Source organism: Anas platyrhynchos, chromosome 33 (assembly GCF_047663525.1).
Source record: "Anas platyrhynchos isolate ZD024472 breed Pekin duck chromosome 33, IASCAAS_PekinDuck_T2T, whole genome shotgun sequence".
Lineage (NCBI taxonomy): Eukaryota > Metazoa > Chordata > Aves > Anseriformes > Anatidae > Anas > Anas platyrhynchos.
The window spans coordinates 916,438-931,647 of NC_092618.1; the positions used below are offsets into that span (position 1 = coordinate 916,438).

The 15,210-nt window shown below is 40.1% G+C and overlaps 2 protein-coding genes across 7 annotated transcripts in view; one reads left to right on the top strand and one right to left on the bottom strand.

Annotated features, from left to right (window-relative positions):
- Positions 1–15,210, bottom strand: part of LOC140000145 (ATPase family AAA domain-containing protein 2-like) — a 22,223-nt gene continuing 7,013 nt past the window's right edge. For 2 of the 6 annotated variants that reach the window (XR_011805427.1, XR_011805426.1), the window contains 3 exons: positions 10,908–13,714; positions 10,471–10,597; positions 7,776–9,493 (listed from right to left, as the gene is read on the bottom strand). Coding sequence is in view for 4 of the 6 variants with exons in the window: in XM_072029917.1 (XP_071886018.1) it covers positions 958–1,005; positions 2,300–2,433; positions 3,119–3,367; positions 4,437–4,586; positions 4,683–4,796; positions 5,151–5,310; positions 6,454–6,576 (978 nt within the window). In the remaining 2 variants the exon portion in view is untranslated. Of the gene's footprint in view, positions 1,006–2,299; positions 2,434–3,118; positions 3,368–4,436; positions 4,587–4,682; positions 4,797–5,150; positions 5,311–6,453; positions 9,494–10,470; positions 10,598–10,907; positions 13,715–15,210 lie in introns of those variants that run through there. The other 4 variants (XM_072029917.1, XM_072029916.1, XM_072029915.1 and 1 more) reach the window with 4 other exon arrangements.
- Positions 14,404–15,210, top strand: part of LOC140000146 (protein N-terminal glutamine amidohydrolase-like) — a 16,424-nt gene continuing 15,617 nt past the window's right edge. The window contains exon 1 of the mRNA XM_072029921.1: positions 14,404–15,084. The gene's annotated coding sequence lies outside the window, so the exon portion shown is untranslated. The remainder of the gene's footprint in view (positions 15,085–15,210) is intronic.

Genomic DNA, 15,210 nt, shown 5'->3' on the forward strand with positions numbered 1-15,210 from the left:
CGGCCTCCCTGAATCTAAATAATCCTCTCACAGGCAGAACAGAGTGTGTCCGTTCTAACTCTTTATCAGATGTGGAAAAAGAGATCGAGATGACCAGTGCCTAAAAAAAAGAGGCACTCTCTTTTTAAGGCAGACTGATCAGCACAACACATTTTATCTGTTCTTAAGCACAAGCAACTCTAAGATAAATGGGTTCAAGGATCTTCAATGTGAAGAGTGAATATCCAGCGTATACCGGGAACACCTGACTTGGACCATGGACGCCTCACGCAGATTTCGGAGGAATTCGGACAACTCAGAAATCATCTTTTACAGGAAGAGACCAGAGAATTTGACTCAGTGTAAAACTGGCACAGGCAGAAATCTCCCCAGTTACAGATGCTCAAGCGCATTAGTTAAAAAGAGATTAGAGTGTGACTAGAGAGAAGTCTCAAACTCTTGTTATATACTTAAATTTCTCTCCAAGGATGGAACAACCACTATCACCGTGCATGACTGGCTGTAGAGGGAGAGAGCAAGTGAAAGACTTAGAAAAGCACCTTCCCTTCATAGTCCTCCCACTCCCAAAATGGTTCTCAAGGAAAACTACTGACAGACTAAAGTTAACTGCTTTGAAAGGGCTGTGTGGGTGGACCCGTTGTCTTCAAGTTCAAGCTTTTTCCTGCAGAAACTGCCAACAATTATGCCAAATACAACAATGGTTTTGCAAGATGGATAAACGTCTTCCAGACTGAAAGGGAGAAGTCGTACTGTTGTTGTTGTCTGTGCACAGACACCTAAGCAGTAAAGAGCAATGCTAAACAACCACGATATCCCAGAACACACAAATACTGCGTAACAGTGACAGAAAGCGCTAGAATTCAAAACAAAAATTACCTCCACCAAATCGGTTTTGTCGTAGTCTTCTCTATGGTTGTAAATACACTGATTAATGACGCCATATACTTTTTCCAGGTGTTAAATGTCAAATCCCTTCGTTATCTTAGTGACAAAGCATAACAGTTTCTGAAGACAACAATGGAGCAAAACAACAACTTTAGAATAGTATAAGATCCTTTGAATACGCTCTATATGTTTTCAGAGGTTGAACAGTAACAATACAAGTGACAGCCTACTTTTTCTTACGCTATTAAATAAAATGTGACACTTCAGAGAACAGATTAAATATCCCATAAGATTTCAGCAGGGAAAATATGAGTTAATTTTTCATATTTCAGAGAAAGGAAAGGCTGAAATTTCGGACAATCTTTTACTACTAATCAATCACATCAACGGTTGTAATTGCAAGTCGACTGCTCCCAAAGCAGCAGGGAATGACACGATCCTCTTTGTAGGACAGCTGCTGCCACAGCAAAGCCACTGTTGCATTTCATTAGAGAAGCGTTGCAGCAGCGCGGGGCACTGTAAAAAGGCTGCAGATCTTGTAGATACAGCTGTGCCAGCTGGAAAAGGAAGCACCCTTAGGTGATTACCTTTACCCACGTGTGCCATGCCTACAACTCTGCTGGCAGAACAGATTGCTCAAACGCCCAGAGCAAAGGTGGATTAGTTTGCTCAGTCCTACCTTTAAATTCAGGGGTGGGTAAATAGCAAAGTGACTGCTTGTAGCAATCACCTCTCTCTCACACAGCCATTTCTATTACCAAAGATGCAGAGATGATAATCTCTGGCACAGCAACAGTGACAAGCTAGTGGCAGCACCTTCTTCCACTGCCACAGCTGTCCATTAGCAGTGTGAGCCTGCGAGTATGTAGCTTTAGGGAGCAGCCATACCAAATGGAAATACTACTGCCCCCTGGAAATAATGCTGCTATCATCTAATCAGCAAACTCTGCCTCCCTCGTGTATATATATACACACACACACACTATAAGAACTTCTAATGCTGCACTTTCAAGGAATTTCAGAAAAGTAGTCACTTCTCCATGGCTAGCTAGTTTACGTCAACCTGCTAACTTCAGGTTTAAAATCATCACTGCAAGAAATAAAGATCCTTTTCAGGTTCTTAATACATCAAAGCATGAAAAAAAAATCCCCAAATAAAAGCCCTCAAACCCATCATTAAAATTACAAATCATTAAATGATATCCATAATAGTGCTAGCAGGTTGTCAATGTGGTATTTTAAAATTCAGCAAGGCCTTTTATCTTAAAAATTAGGCAAAGAATCTGTCTCCTAAACTACAGATGACCAGAAGCAAATGGTAGCCTACAGAAATCTACACGAGGTATGGAAACTAAACAGTCACAGTGCATATGTCCTATTTGAGCATCAAAAAAAAAGCTGAAATTAGACATACTTTGAGCTCATAGCGATCCACGATAACTATGTAGTCTGTCTCTGTAGGAACTTGTACAGGGTTCTCATCACTTATCTGTTGCTGGTCTTCTTCCCAAGAATGTTCAGGAGTCACTGCTTGAAATGCCCAGGAATCTGGAAGGACACAAATTTCTTCAGTCAGGTTTCCTGTTTATCTAGAATACAGTCTCAGTGAAGTATCCTGTACCTGCAAAACAGTCTCTCTCTACAAATACAGAGACAGAATTGTTATCGTCTGCACTGAGAAATACTTGGCTTCTCCCTTCTTTCCAGCTAAAGCCACTGCTCCATAAAAAAACAGAAACTAAGACAAAAAAAAGCAAACAAAAATACCCACAAACAAACAAAAAGCACTAATGAAAAGGTTAATAGTGAAAAAAAATAGTCATGTTGCCAATTCAGGTTAGGGAACACATCTTAGAGTACAACATTAGGGCTTAAGTCTCCTATTCCACATGTTACTCTGGATCCACGCATCTTGAAGTGCTGCTTTTTCACCTAAGCTGCTCGTTATTGGAAAGCACCTCGTACAATAAAAGAGTGTCAGTGACTGCCTGCTTTCAGTTAGGTACCATTAGAAAAAACCACACTTTAGAATCAAAAAAACAGCACCTACAGAAACATGTGGGCTAGGCTTGCACAATTAGAGGAGCAACATCGTTATGGAATAAACTGTGTGATGATTTTTGAGAGCTGTAACAGAAAAAATAGAGTGAAATTGAAGGCTAAAGCTAATAAATAGTGCAATCCTCCTCAGCAAGAATAGGGTGCTAAAGGATCTGATGGACTTCTCCCTTACCATTTGAACTTGGATTTCCATTAGTTATAGTTCCCCATCTTGGTGTTGAATATCCACAAAGCTTAGCACTTTCCTTTTCAGTGTTAAGTTTAACTTGACATACGTCAGAAACATGTTTGTCCACAAACTCTTCTCCATCACTATTGTTTTGGTCATCTGTTGGTACTCTGTTCTCTGTATCGAATTGAGAACTCCTCTTTGCTGCAGCACGCGCACAGTTGTTCCTTCTGCGCTTTCTTTCTGACGCACCTACAAAGAGACAGCATAAAAAAATAATCCAAAACATAACCAAAAGAATTCTTTCTTCAAAATCCATTATCTTCATCTTACTCAACTGACAAGGAAAACAAAGGAACTGAGCTACCACTGCCTATATCCCTACATATGCTGAGAAAAGAGTTGAAAGTTAATGGGGTCAGTTTGCTATTAAGATTAAAAACAAGCAAACAAACCACACACACAGCTACGGAATTTCATTCACTAAACAGTCACTTTCAGGATTTTACATGCTGAGGATTCTTACTTTGGATGGGCAGCATTAATACAACGTGAGGTTATTTGACAAAGTCACTGTCTTACTACATGAACTAATACAGATGAACATCATAAAAGCCTCTGGAAATAAGCTCTCCTTCAAGTCTGGTATCAAGCTGAAGACTTCAAAAGCTGAATACGTGTTTGGAAGAGATTAATTAATGAGACAATTTTAAGGGAATATTCAAAGGAGAAAAAACATGAAGACTTATACCTCGTACGCTTCCTGATTTGGTAAACCTTTTGTGAAAAAACAAACTTTGTGGTTTTGCCCAACATTCGTAGTATTCATATAGTATTGCAAAAGGATATGGGTGGAGTCCATGGCAAAATTCCCACTCTCACTAGTTAGACTTCCCTCCTTCAACTGGGAATCACAGTATGAGGTAGCTAAGATTTTAGCATTTGGGGAAGGGAGGGGTGGAGTGGGGGTAAAAATGCCATTTTGCATAATTAAAAACTAGTTAAGTATTCAGAAACTGCCATCCACAACATTTTTTACCTCAAGAATTAGCAATTTAGGGGCGGCTAAATGTCAATTGGGCCATCAAAGTTGTTTTTGTTTGTTTGTTTGTTTGTTTTTTATGTTGTAAACCAACTTTCTTTGAACTTTAATTCATCACTATATTGAATGAATGACCTCTGGATTTCTCTCTCACATTTTGAAGTAAATTTGAAAACAAAATACCTCTGGCATAAAGAGCCAGGCATCAGAGACACCTGTTGCGCCTCAAGAACAGAGAAGGTATGAATGACAAGAGCAGCTGAATAAAATGCAACTTACCATTAGAAATGGGTGTACTGGCATCTACAGGTGCCGCTGTCATCTCCTCATTTTCATTACTCTCTTCCTCTGGTTTGTCGTCTTCAGTAGCAGGGTTCTGCTGTGGTGACTTGGAGTCGTCCCATGGAGACCACGCTGGAGAGGTGCGACCTTGCAATAAAGAATAGATACCAAAGATCTTCGTCGTGCATTTTCAGTTACAAATGCAGAGACAAGTCTTAAAATCCTTAGCGTTAAAGCACGTACCTCTTTTCTCACGAGATTCTTTAATTTGTTCACAAAGTCGTCCAAACTCTGTATCCATTTCGTTCCTCACCATTGAATATGCAGTGTCTTGCAAAACATAGGCTCTGTGACGATCTGAAATTTTACAGACTTTAACTGAATGTTGTCTACCAACCAATGAAACTGTTTTGATCACAGAAAAAAATTGCTTTCTTCATAGGTTGGTTCCAAAAGGTTATCTCAGTGAATATTTTCAGCATAACAACGTAGAAGTTAATTAAACAAAAGCACTAGTTCCTTGGGAACACTTATATCACAATTCCATGCCCAAGTAGCAAAATGGTAAAATAGTTACAATGTGGTAAGAGATGTTCTCTGTGGATGTCCAAAATCATCTAATCCATCTGAAGTCTACTGTTTGAACACAGCATTTATCCATCTATACGTTTGACCGATTTTTTAAACTAGGGCTAAAAAGCACATCCTCACCTGTAGATCTTTGATCCGGGTAGTACTCTAAGGCATTGTTACAGATTAGATCGATGTCCTTCAGATAGTCTCCTGCAGTGAGGTACTGGTGCGAGTCAATTTGAGTCAGAACTGTTAAAAGATCCATCGGCTCTTTAATCCTTGTGGCATAGTCAGGTACCTGCAGATCAAATACAAGCATTCAGAGGTTTTCTTAACCTTGCGCACTGTCTACCAAATTATTCTGAAAACTTTAAATAAACGACTTCCTAAAAACTCTGAACATTTGCGATGCATCAGAAGATGCTGAAATTAACCAGTTTGCTTCTCAAAAATGGAAGGGCTCTTTCAACTGGCATTAGAGCTGCTAGGAGAGGACAACAAGAGGTAGGGCGGTCAGAAGCACGTGCATGGTAGAGAAGAAACACTGAGGGTGGGAGATTCATTTCACTTTGCTTCAGAAAATCACAACAGTGAAAGCTGAGTAAGCCATCCGACATTCTCTTTGTTGTCGACATTGAGGAAAAGGTGCATGCATTGCACCTGTGAAGTACCTATTGCAGGCATCTACTTTAGAATGAGGTAACTGGGCCCAGAGGTGCCGAGTTCTTCCCTCAGACCGTAAGAGGAGCCTAATAACTAGTTCAGATGAGGACATACGTATCTGTCTGGATTTTTCACAGCTCAAGAACCTAGGAGAAAAGGGGAAGAAAAGCCAGTGGATGCCCACATGAAGAGGACTTTGCTGATCCGCAGGTATATTCAAGTTACATCTGTCTTTGAAATATACGCCCCTAGTTTAGACTTATCTAATCAATTAAGGAGAAAAAGGGATCTAAGCAGCCAATTGGAGGAAAAAGAAAACACACTGCACTTATGGTTGATTCCTATTGAGGAGTTCCAGATGAAACAGAGAACAGGATCTCAAAACTTACTTTTACAAACGGCTGCTCCTATTCCTGTTCCCACAGGTACTGACAGTCCAATAAAGGGCTTTAGACTTCATTAAAGTAGTCCTGTAAATACTGTTTGTAATTATAAGGGAGGATCTCTGGGCTTTTCAGTGCTGTGACATGCCTACATACCAAAGCCTTTTCACGAGCAAACTGTGTTGGCATTTGGACTGGCTTTTTAGAATGAAACCAGGGCTTTCAGCGAATAATCCAATAAGAGACGTTTGAGAGTCAGCAGAAGTAAAAGCACTGCCTCTGCTTCTTGCAAAATCCTAATAGCGCAGCCCTAAAAACAAAGTTGAACCTTCCCCAAAACGCTGAGAAATACGAACGCTGAGAAGTTACAGACACACAGATCAGCACTAGTTTACCTTCTGTGGGTCAACGGGCTTTGCAAATTCCCTGAAACGTCTGTCAGTGGCAAGTCTGTGAGTAATGTCCCTCAAGAAAATTCTAAGTTCACGCAAGGTATCCTCCTCTTCCTCCTCCAGCATCCCTACTTCTTCCTCTTGTGGCTTCTGAGGCTCAGCTGGTGGTGCTACAGGCAGGACTTCCAATGTCCGATCAACTTCAATTAATCAGGAAAAATTAGCCAATTTACAGTACTCAAATTCAAGCATATGACAAATTACTGACAGAAAATGACCACCAAAGCAAATCCCAAAGAGCTAGTAACTTCGATAGGAAAGTTTTAGATGTACTTCTTATATCCTCCTCACCCGTTTTCTTTACAGGAGGCTTAGCCACTTGATTTAGAATTAGGTCCTCAAAAAAAGCTGCTCTCTCTGCCCTACCAGGCACCTCAATATTGCACACTTCTCCAAATTCCTTATTAAATAATTTTTGGATCTAAAGCAGAAGGAGGAAAGACATTTCAGATTTAAGGCCACAAAAACTCATCTTCTATTCCAAAAAGACGAGTACCTTTTAAAATTAATAATAACCTGAAGAACACAAACTGAAAAAAGTTATCTTCCTGGCCTTAAACGGCTACATTTTCACAGGCTGGCACGGCAAATTCAAATATCACCTTTAAGAATCACCTGTAGAATTAAAGCTCGGTGAAGGGATTGTACGCTACACTGATAAAGTAATGCCTTTCACCACATCCAACATCGCTTCCTTTGTATTTACTTGCCTTGCTGCATCCTTTACTTAGAACCTTTATGGCTATAGAGGGAAGAGAAAGGCTTCAGCAGACAAGTGAGGGCTTTTTGCTGAGTTTTTATTTCTCTACCAAAAGGTGTCTGAAGTAGCTAGTACCTCTACGTCTTCCTCCATTTTCAATTTCTAGTATTAAAAGGTAGGTAAGGAATTTCACTACTTATTTTAGAAGGAATTTAGAACCTGCACAAAAACTTCTGTGGGAACTCAAGCACTTTCAAAGCAGTTGATAATAAACACGTCTAGGTAAGACCCGTTCTCTTCCCCCAATAACTGAGACAAAATAATCAGAACGAGAACAGCGTGTTCCTGTTTTGGGCACCTTCCCTTAATGTAAACTCTCAGAAGTCAATGAAGTTCTGCATGTACTTTTTTTACTACAGTTTATTTAGGAATACAACTAGAATTCCATTCCAAAGTTACTTGAGCAGAAATTGGAACTCAGCTTTCCAGCTTGGAAAGCTTTGGCCTATATGAAGAAAGAAACTGATTTTTTTTTTTTTTTAATCAAAGTGTTTCAATTCTCTACTAAATTGCATTATTAGCAGTTTACCCAACATAGCATGGAATGACAGACTGTCAGAAGAAGTCTCTTCAGTAAAGACATCCTCTTGTCATTTCAAGCACTGCATATTCTTGACTGAACCACTTTGTAGCCACCGGAATTATTGTATTAATTTATTATTTGCATGCGTGAGAAGGGGGTGAAAGTCACTTGCTTGACTCAGAAAAAACTTTAAGCAGATGCTTTCACAGTATTCCTTTTCTCTAAGCAAATTTTAAGTGATTTGTTAGGGTGCCTGAGTAATAACAGTATGCATTTAACAGCACAGCATTTTGATGCTGGAAGCATTCAAAAATTACAAGAAACTGAAGAAATAGTAAGAAAAGTATTGAAAAACACCTCTTCTGGGAGATCTGAGTGACGTACATCAGACGTAGCAAGCAGCAAAACTGGCGAAAATGCTGGAATGTTACGTAGTAGAGTTAGAAAAGTAAGTTTCAAGGCAGGTCCAGCGTTGTCCCACCATAAATGGATATCTGGGACATAACTTATGCTTGGTGCTGTCTTCTGAGCATTTCGGATCAGCTAGTGAAAAGGAAAGCTTGGGTAAGAAAACTAAAACACGGAGAATAACCTGTTAATACATAGCTACATAGCCATCTGACTGCCCCATGAAATGAAACTATGTGAACAGAGTGGCAAGCATCCTTTCACATAAGGAATTTCTCTGGGCACCCTTTCAGATTATCAGTATTCGGAGAACTCTAGTCAGAAGATGGGAAGGATATATTCAGGCAGTGGCTAGACACCGTAGCTATATGGCCACAGCCACAATCATCGCATAACAAAGAAAGGAAATGTCCCTCTTTTGGGACACATCAGTATTCAGTAGTGTAACATGCCTGTTCTTACTTGTATAGCTCTCAAATGTTTCCACTAAAGGTAAAAATATTTTAAGGTAGTGATGCCAAACAGTAAAATGGATTTCCTGCCTAAAAGTAAAAACACCAAATCTGTTCATTTTTTCTAGCTAAAACCACATCAGCGTGTTAATGCTTTTATTGCACACACTGCAACAGCACAAGTTGTGTATGTCCGTGTGAAAACAAAATAAACAGAAGCCCCAAACCTTGGTTGCCTTACTAATATAATTTAAAAGAAGGCTACAAAAAGTAGCCGACATGCAGTCTGGTACAGAGCCATCTACTGGGAGCACACAGTCTTAGGAGGCAATGAGAACTACTTTCTGGATCCCAGGGAGATGAGCAGCATTTCTTTCCACAAAGAGATGTTCATTAGCAATACCGCCCAGCTTCCTGAGCTGCTAGCAACATCCTCACTGTAAAATTGGGTATGGAAAACGTGGACATGTACAACATCCAGATTGTTTGTGGTGCTGTCTAAAAGAAAAGGGGATTTTCAGACAGAAGCAAACATCCCAGCACATTAAAAGAAGGCCACCTCCATTACCAATGAATTTTGCTCACCTTACTTGCAACTCGATTGATCCTCTACATACAGTCAGTGAATCCGATGAGAATAAAAAGAAAAAAGGTACCTGTCCGCAGATTTCTTCTGGCGGTGCAATGTTTGTAAGCAGAACAGAAAGGTCCAGGGTGTGAACGGGAAACTTCTCCAAAGCGTGCAACACCACGGGTGCCACGTAAGAAACCTGGCCGTACCCTTCTTTTCCTACTATTAGCAGACGGGGCCGGCGTGATGTTGGTTCGCAGAAAGCACTCCTAGAACAAGAGTTAAGAAAACAAGCTTATAAATGAGGTGCTGAATAGACACACAGATGTTCCAAGTACTTTTCCTATAGATTTTCTTTTCCCTCCCCAAATAATCCCAATGGCAGTGGTACATTAAATACATGTAAGATTTCCAGTTAAGTTATTCAGTCATTCCAATTGTTTCATCTTCTTCCCTTGTGTTTCCTATTCTTTACTAAACCAAGACTGCAAATTAATATCCCTGCAATCTTGCCTTACTACTAGGAAATAAATTTGCAATGAGCATTTGTTTCCCCACTACAGTCAGGCTGTACCTTTGCTGGCTTAAATCAAAGATGCTAGAGACTTAGCCTTGCTCTAGAGGACAGAAAATCTTCTGGACAGCACAGCAATAGAAACTGAGAAAAATAACTGATCCAGCTGCGACAACATGATCTAACTTTCCAACCGTGGGCTTGCATGACTTCCATACTAAAATACCACAAGATTAACACAACTTGGTGGCTTAACAAATAAAGACACCATTCAAATTTTTCTCAAGGTGTTTTAACAAGCCATTTCTCAGTGTTCTTTCTACTACAAAATTCACTACTGGTTTAACAATCCTGGAAAACAGAAGGGCAAAAGGTGGCAACACAAACCCCTAAAGTTGGGGTACTTTTAGCTAAAAGGACAGATAGGACATGTATGCGGTCTTGAGTCTTTCAAAGAATGCCATGGATTAAGTCAACGTGTTCTGGTAGTCTACGGATCACTTTGGCTTAGGAAGAGAAGCCTGGGCATTTCAATTGGGTCATTCAGAGCAACTTCATTACAACTTTAGTCCCTTCACCCTTTCTTCTTGTGAATACCAAGCACCCCTTCTACACACTAACTTGATGTTACCCCTTCGTCTACCACCCCTCACACTTTTAACAGCTGGAACTGTTTACAAAGACTCATCAGACCTGAGAATTTAAACATAACAGGGATCTATCTTTCTTTACCTGCTGAAACAGAGGAGTTTTTTCTCCGGTCCGTCAGGCATTCCATCTTTGAATTCATCTCCGGAAACCAAGGATGCATCGTCATCACTGTTGAACATACCATCTTGTAAAATAGGATTTAAATGGTCTGAAAGGCAAAAGAGGTTTGTTAACTTCCCTGAATAGCCTTTGTCTCTTTCTCTTACATTAATACAGCTTCTAAATCAGTGCCAAAACCCTTTCTTCATTTGAGAGCACACACTGAAAGCTATTTCCTAGAGTTCATCCCACCACAGATCTAAGCAGATGGCACAAGGCCCTACAAAGCTGTACCAAGTCCCACTGATGTGTACGTATAAGGTACGCTACTCTTGGTGATTTTTTTCTCTCCCTTAGAATAAAGGAGCTTACGAACAATCTTTAGCAGAATTATAAAGAAGTGGATGCTGTGGTTATACCTTGCTGTCGGTCCTCCTTTAGCACTAGCTGTGCCTGCGGGAAGATCTTCTGCACAACTTGTAAAATATTCGCTACTGATCTTTTAAAAAGTGGCTTGAAAATGGGTGATAGTGCTTGTACGGGTGAAGCCTCGATCCTGTTTGATGCCGGAACAACCTTCTTCGGAGCCATGAAAAAGTCCTTTGCTTTTATTTTAATAGAATTAACGTCTAGTTGCAATTTCTCCCTACTTGCATAAATCTGAGGATAGCATCGGCACAGAGAGCACAGAGCAGCTTCAGTACATAGGGATTTGATATCTGCACCACAGTATCCTAACAAACAAAAATCAAACGTTACATCAGTCAAGGCCCAGGTTTACAACATGCAACATTTAAAGAATTTGTCATGTCAAAACCAAACAGGTTAACAGGGAATTCAAAGTGCTACCGCTCTGCAGGGAAGTTTCATGTTGCTCACTGCCTGATATCCTGCGCTTATGCAGCTGAAGCAGACTCCTCATCAAAAACTATACTCTTGAGGCAGATGCCCCAGAACCATTTAATGTTCTCAGACAACAAGAGGAACGACAACAAAGAGTAAATAGATGAAAGCATCTAACTCTGATTGCTATGAAGGCGTGCCAGCTGCCTCGTTGACTAGTTGTGCAGCAAGGCACAAGAGCTTGGGTACTGCCTGGTACAAGCTAAGGTTCTTTACAACTTGGTCACAAGCAAGAATCCATTTTGGTTTCAGTCTTACCAATGCATTTCTCAGCTAGTTCATCAAGCAACATGTCCGGTGGCTTAGGGGTCCAGTCACGAGTATGAATCTTGAAAATTTCTTTTCTAGCCTGGAAGCAAAATCATTGCATTTTAGCTTGTCTCAAGTTTTCCTTAAAAATACCAACAAGAAACAAACAAACAAAAAAACCAAAACAGTCCTCCCTCAAAACCCCTCATCTACTAATACGCTTTTCTTACTTGCTCAACTTTCAAGTATTTTACAGTTATTTAATATACACTCTGCATTGTCAACCAGGAAATTGAATATTTCTTATTTGTTACACTGGACTTTTTTCTAGGAACCTACAGTGAAAGAAAAGGCATTTATAGCTTCAATAACAAGTTTCCAAACTACGAGACCTAAAGACCCAGAGGAAAATACTGCAATGAAAAATTTATCCAGAAACATTTCTTTGTTGTCCAAAAAACTTCTCTAAAATTTAACAAGCTTTCATTGTGACAGTCTCATTACTTCATCACATTTGCTTTTCAGGCAGTAAATTCACAGAAAGCACTTCTGGCACAATGTTTCAAATTGCTACAATTACTATAAAGAAGAAAATAATTATGACTCAAACTACTACCACTGATCTGGGGCACAATCAAATGCACACATGCCCCCTATTCATTCATAAGTGAAGGACTGAGACCAAAAACACAACTTCATGATGAAAGCGCCCAAGTGGACTAAATAATTAAGCAAACAGGTACAACTTTGGGAATGAAAGGTTTGATTACAGAACTAACTACTTGGTGGTATCATCTTGACCATATATATTCAGTACCAGATTTGCCCTCCATGGAACAACGCAGTGTCTCCACATATCACTCTCTTGTTCAAGTTGTCAATTTTTTTTTCCTATAAAGTTGGACTTTGCCATGGTAGCGCTAACGTTGAATTTCAGTTCTCACCTCTTTATTTGGCAAGTTGAAGAGGAACTCTCTGTCAAAGCGTCCTGGTCTTCGTAAAGCAGGATCTATAGAATCCAGTCTGTTGGTAGCTCCGATTACCACGATCTCCCCGCTGTTAACTATGCCGTCCAGAAGCGTCAGAAGAGTTGAAACAATGGAACTAATAGAAAAATATAATTTTTACTTACTGGTTCAGTAAATTTTGTCACATTCCACATGACTTTCTTCCATGAGTAGTCAAAAAGGACAAGCTTTAAGGACAAGACTCATTTTAAGACATAAACAATAGGTAAGTTAACACAGACCACATGCTGATATCAGGCTTAGTAAATTGGTTTCAACTATTGTTTAGAAGCACCTGTTTTGGCATTGAGTTACAAGTTTTCAGGATAAATTAACGTGTTCACAGTAAATTAAACAGGTCATCATCCTTTTTTTTTTTTTTTCATTCCCCAAAGATCAAGCAGATTTTATGTAGGTGCAAAACTGTAATACCTATGAATGTGGTCTTGTTTACTAGAGCGCACAGGAGCGAGACCATCTATCTCGTCAAAGAAAATAATTGAAGGTCGCATCTGATAGGCCTAGCACAAAAACACAGAGTAAAACACCATTATCTAAAGGAAAAATACACAAAAACATCATGGTTGGAATGTCATCTAAACTAGATTTTTCACTTCAGCCTCTGGGACCTCTACTGATAGAGCTACTGGAGTATCTGGCATGACTAACAGAAGACAGCAGTCTGTGTCAACCCACTGTATCCGGGTGACAGGAAGCAAATCGTTCCAGTAGCTCCTACAGCTGACATTCACAGCAGAAACACTGGCATTTCCGTTTCAGTGGGAAAAAAAAAATAACAAAATACAAAAAAAGCAAGTTCTACTTAAAAACGTTGACCACAGAAAATAATGGTTTCAACTCTGACAGAACACACTGTGCATTTCAACCTTACCTGTTCAAATAACACACGAAGTTGGCGTTCTGATTCCCCCACGTATTTTCTCATGCAGTCCGAAGCACTTCTCATAAAAAATGTTATTTTTCTGTCACTTCGGCTATATTCACCGGCAAGTGCACGAGCAACTAGTGTTTTCCCTGTTCCTGGGGGGCCATAAAATAGACAGCCTCTGCAATAAAAAACGATCCAGATAGGAAAAAAAACATCATGATGAGTACCTCCTACAACCATCATCTCTAGAACAAGCGTCTTTCCTAACCAAAACACATCATGTACAAGACAGCAGTAATAGCTGAAGTGTGGGTAGAGTCAGAACAGATAGAAGTTCTGCATTTTTACAACGTTTCACAAGAAAATTCATTTTTTTCACCCAAAGAAATGAATAAGGGGGTAACTCAAGTGTATAAAACCTTCAAAAGAGAGCATACTGTCCCAGAAGGACACTTCCAAAACTGCTGACAAACAGTTTGATCACAGCAAACCGGAGCCAAACAGGCAAACTTCAGCACAGAATCTGAGAATGGGCTGAATGGTGAATCACCACTTCATTCTTCAGTGATAAACTGCATATTCTTGCTTTCATAATATGCAGAATCTGATAGTAAAGCATTTAATGCTCCTCTCAAAAGCATTAAGTTACTGGGTTTGGTCTCTCAGACCATCTATTGCTGATGGCACGTGAGGAAGCCTAAAGCCGGAAGGAAAAGAGATGCCTTAGCACTCAGAGGGAAAAAAAAAAAAGAAAACAAAAGTAGGCAGGAAAAACAATTGGGCTTCCAGGCAACATATTACAATTGACTTCCACTAGATAATCCCTTCTTGCCTACAAACTAATCAAGCTGACTGTGGTGTAAATGCCTGAAGTAACTAGGAAAATAAAACTAACATTCACGTTTTTAAGGAAAAGGTACAGCTTTGAAGAGGCTTTCAGGGTAGGGCATAACTGCATTATCTGAGTGTTCCCTAGGCTCCCAACCTTAGATGCTATCGCGCTGGGGAAACTTGGTGTGCTAGCTCTAAGGAACACCACGGAGCGTGGAGTGGAGTGGAGACACCACGGCTAGGCTCTGTGATCAGGTGGGACCTCGATTGTTCTTGTGCACAAAGCAGCACTTTTTGCCACCCTAAGCCAAAGACCTGTCATGTTTTGACAAATGCTGTACCCTAGTGTACTTTTTGCTCATTATAATATCATTATAATACCAAAACACACCTCCATCCCAAAAGCTACCCGCCTCCAAGGTGCGACCACCCCTCACTGAGCATGCGCTCTGAATTTCTCGGAGCCTATTACTTTAAACGGAGACGGGAAAACTTTACACCAATCATAACTAAGATATGCTTGACTAGAGCCACTCAAGCTCCACCTAAAAGATAGAAAATAATATAAATTGGCCCAAGAGAGAGGGGATGTGAGGGAAGATACCATCGTCAGGGGAGATACCATCCCGAGGACATACAGCATCCTTAGGACCTCCTGACTCCTGGGATCAGTCGACGGGCTGAACCTCTCTTCCCCCCCCATTGGGACGCCTTTGGGTGAGATCTGAATATTTGCTTATAAATCTCTATATAGAGTCTTTGATCCTTTCAACGCGTTTATTTCTAGGCTGTGCACCCATAACACCTATAACACCTGTAACACCTGTAACATCTATACCATCT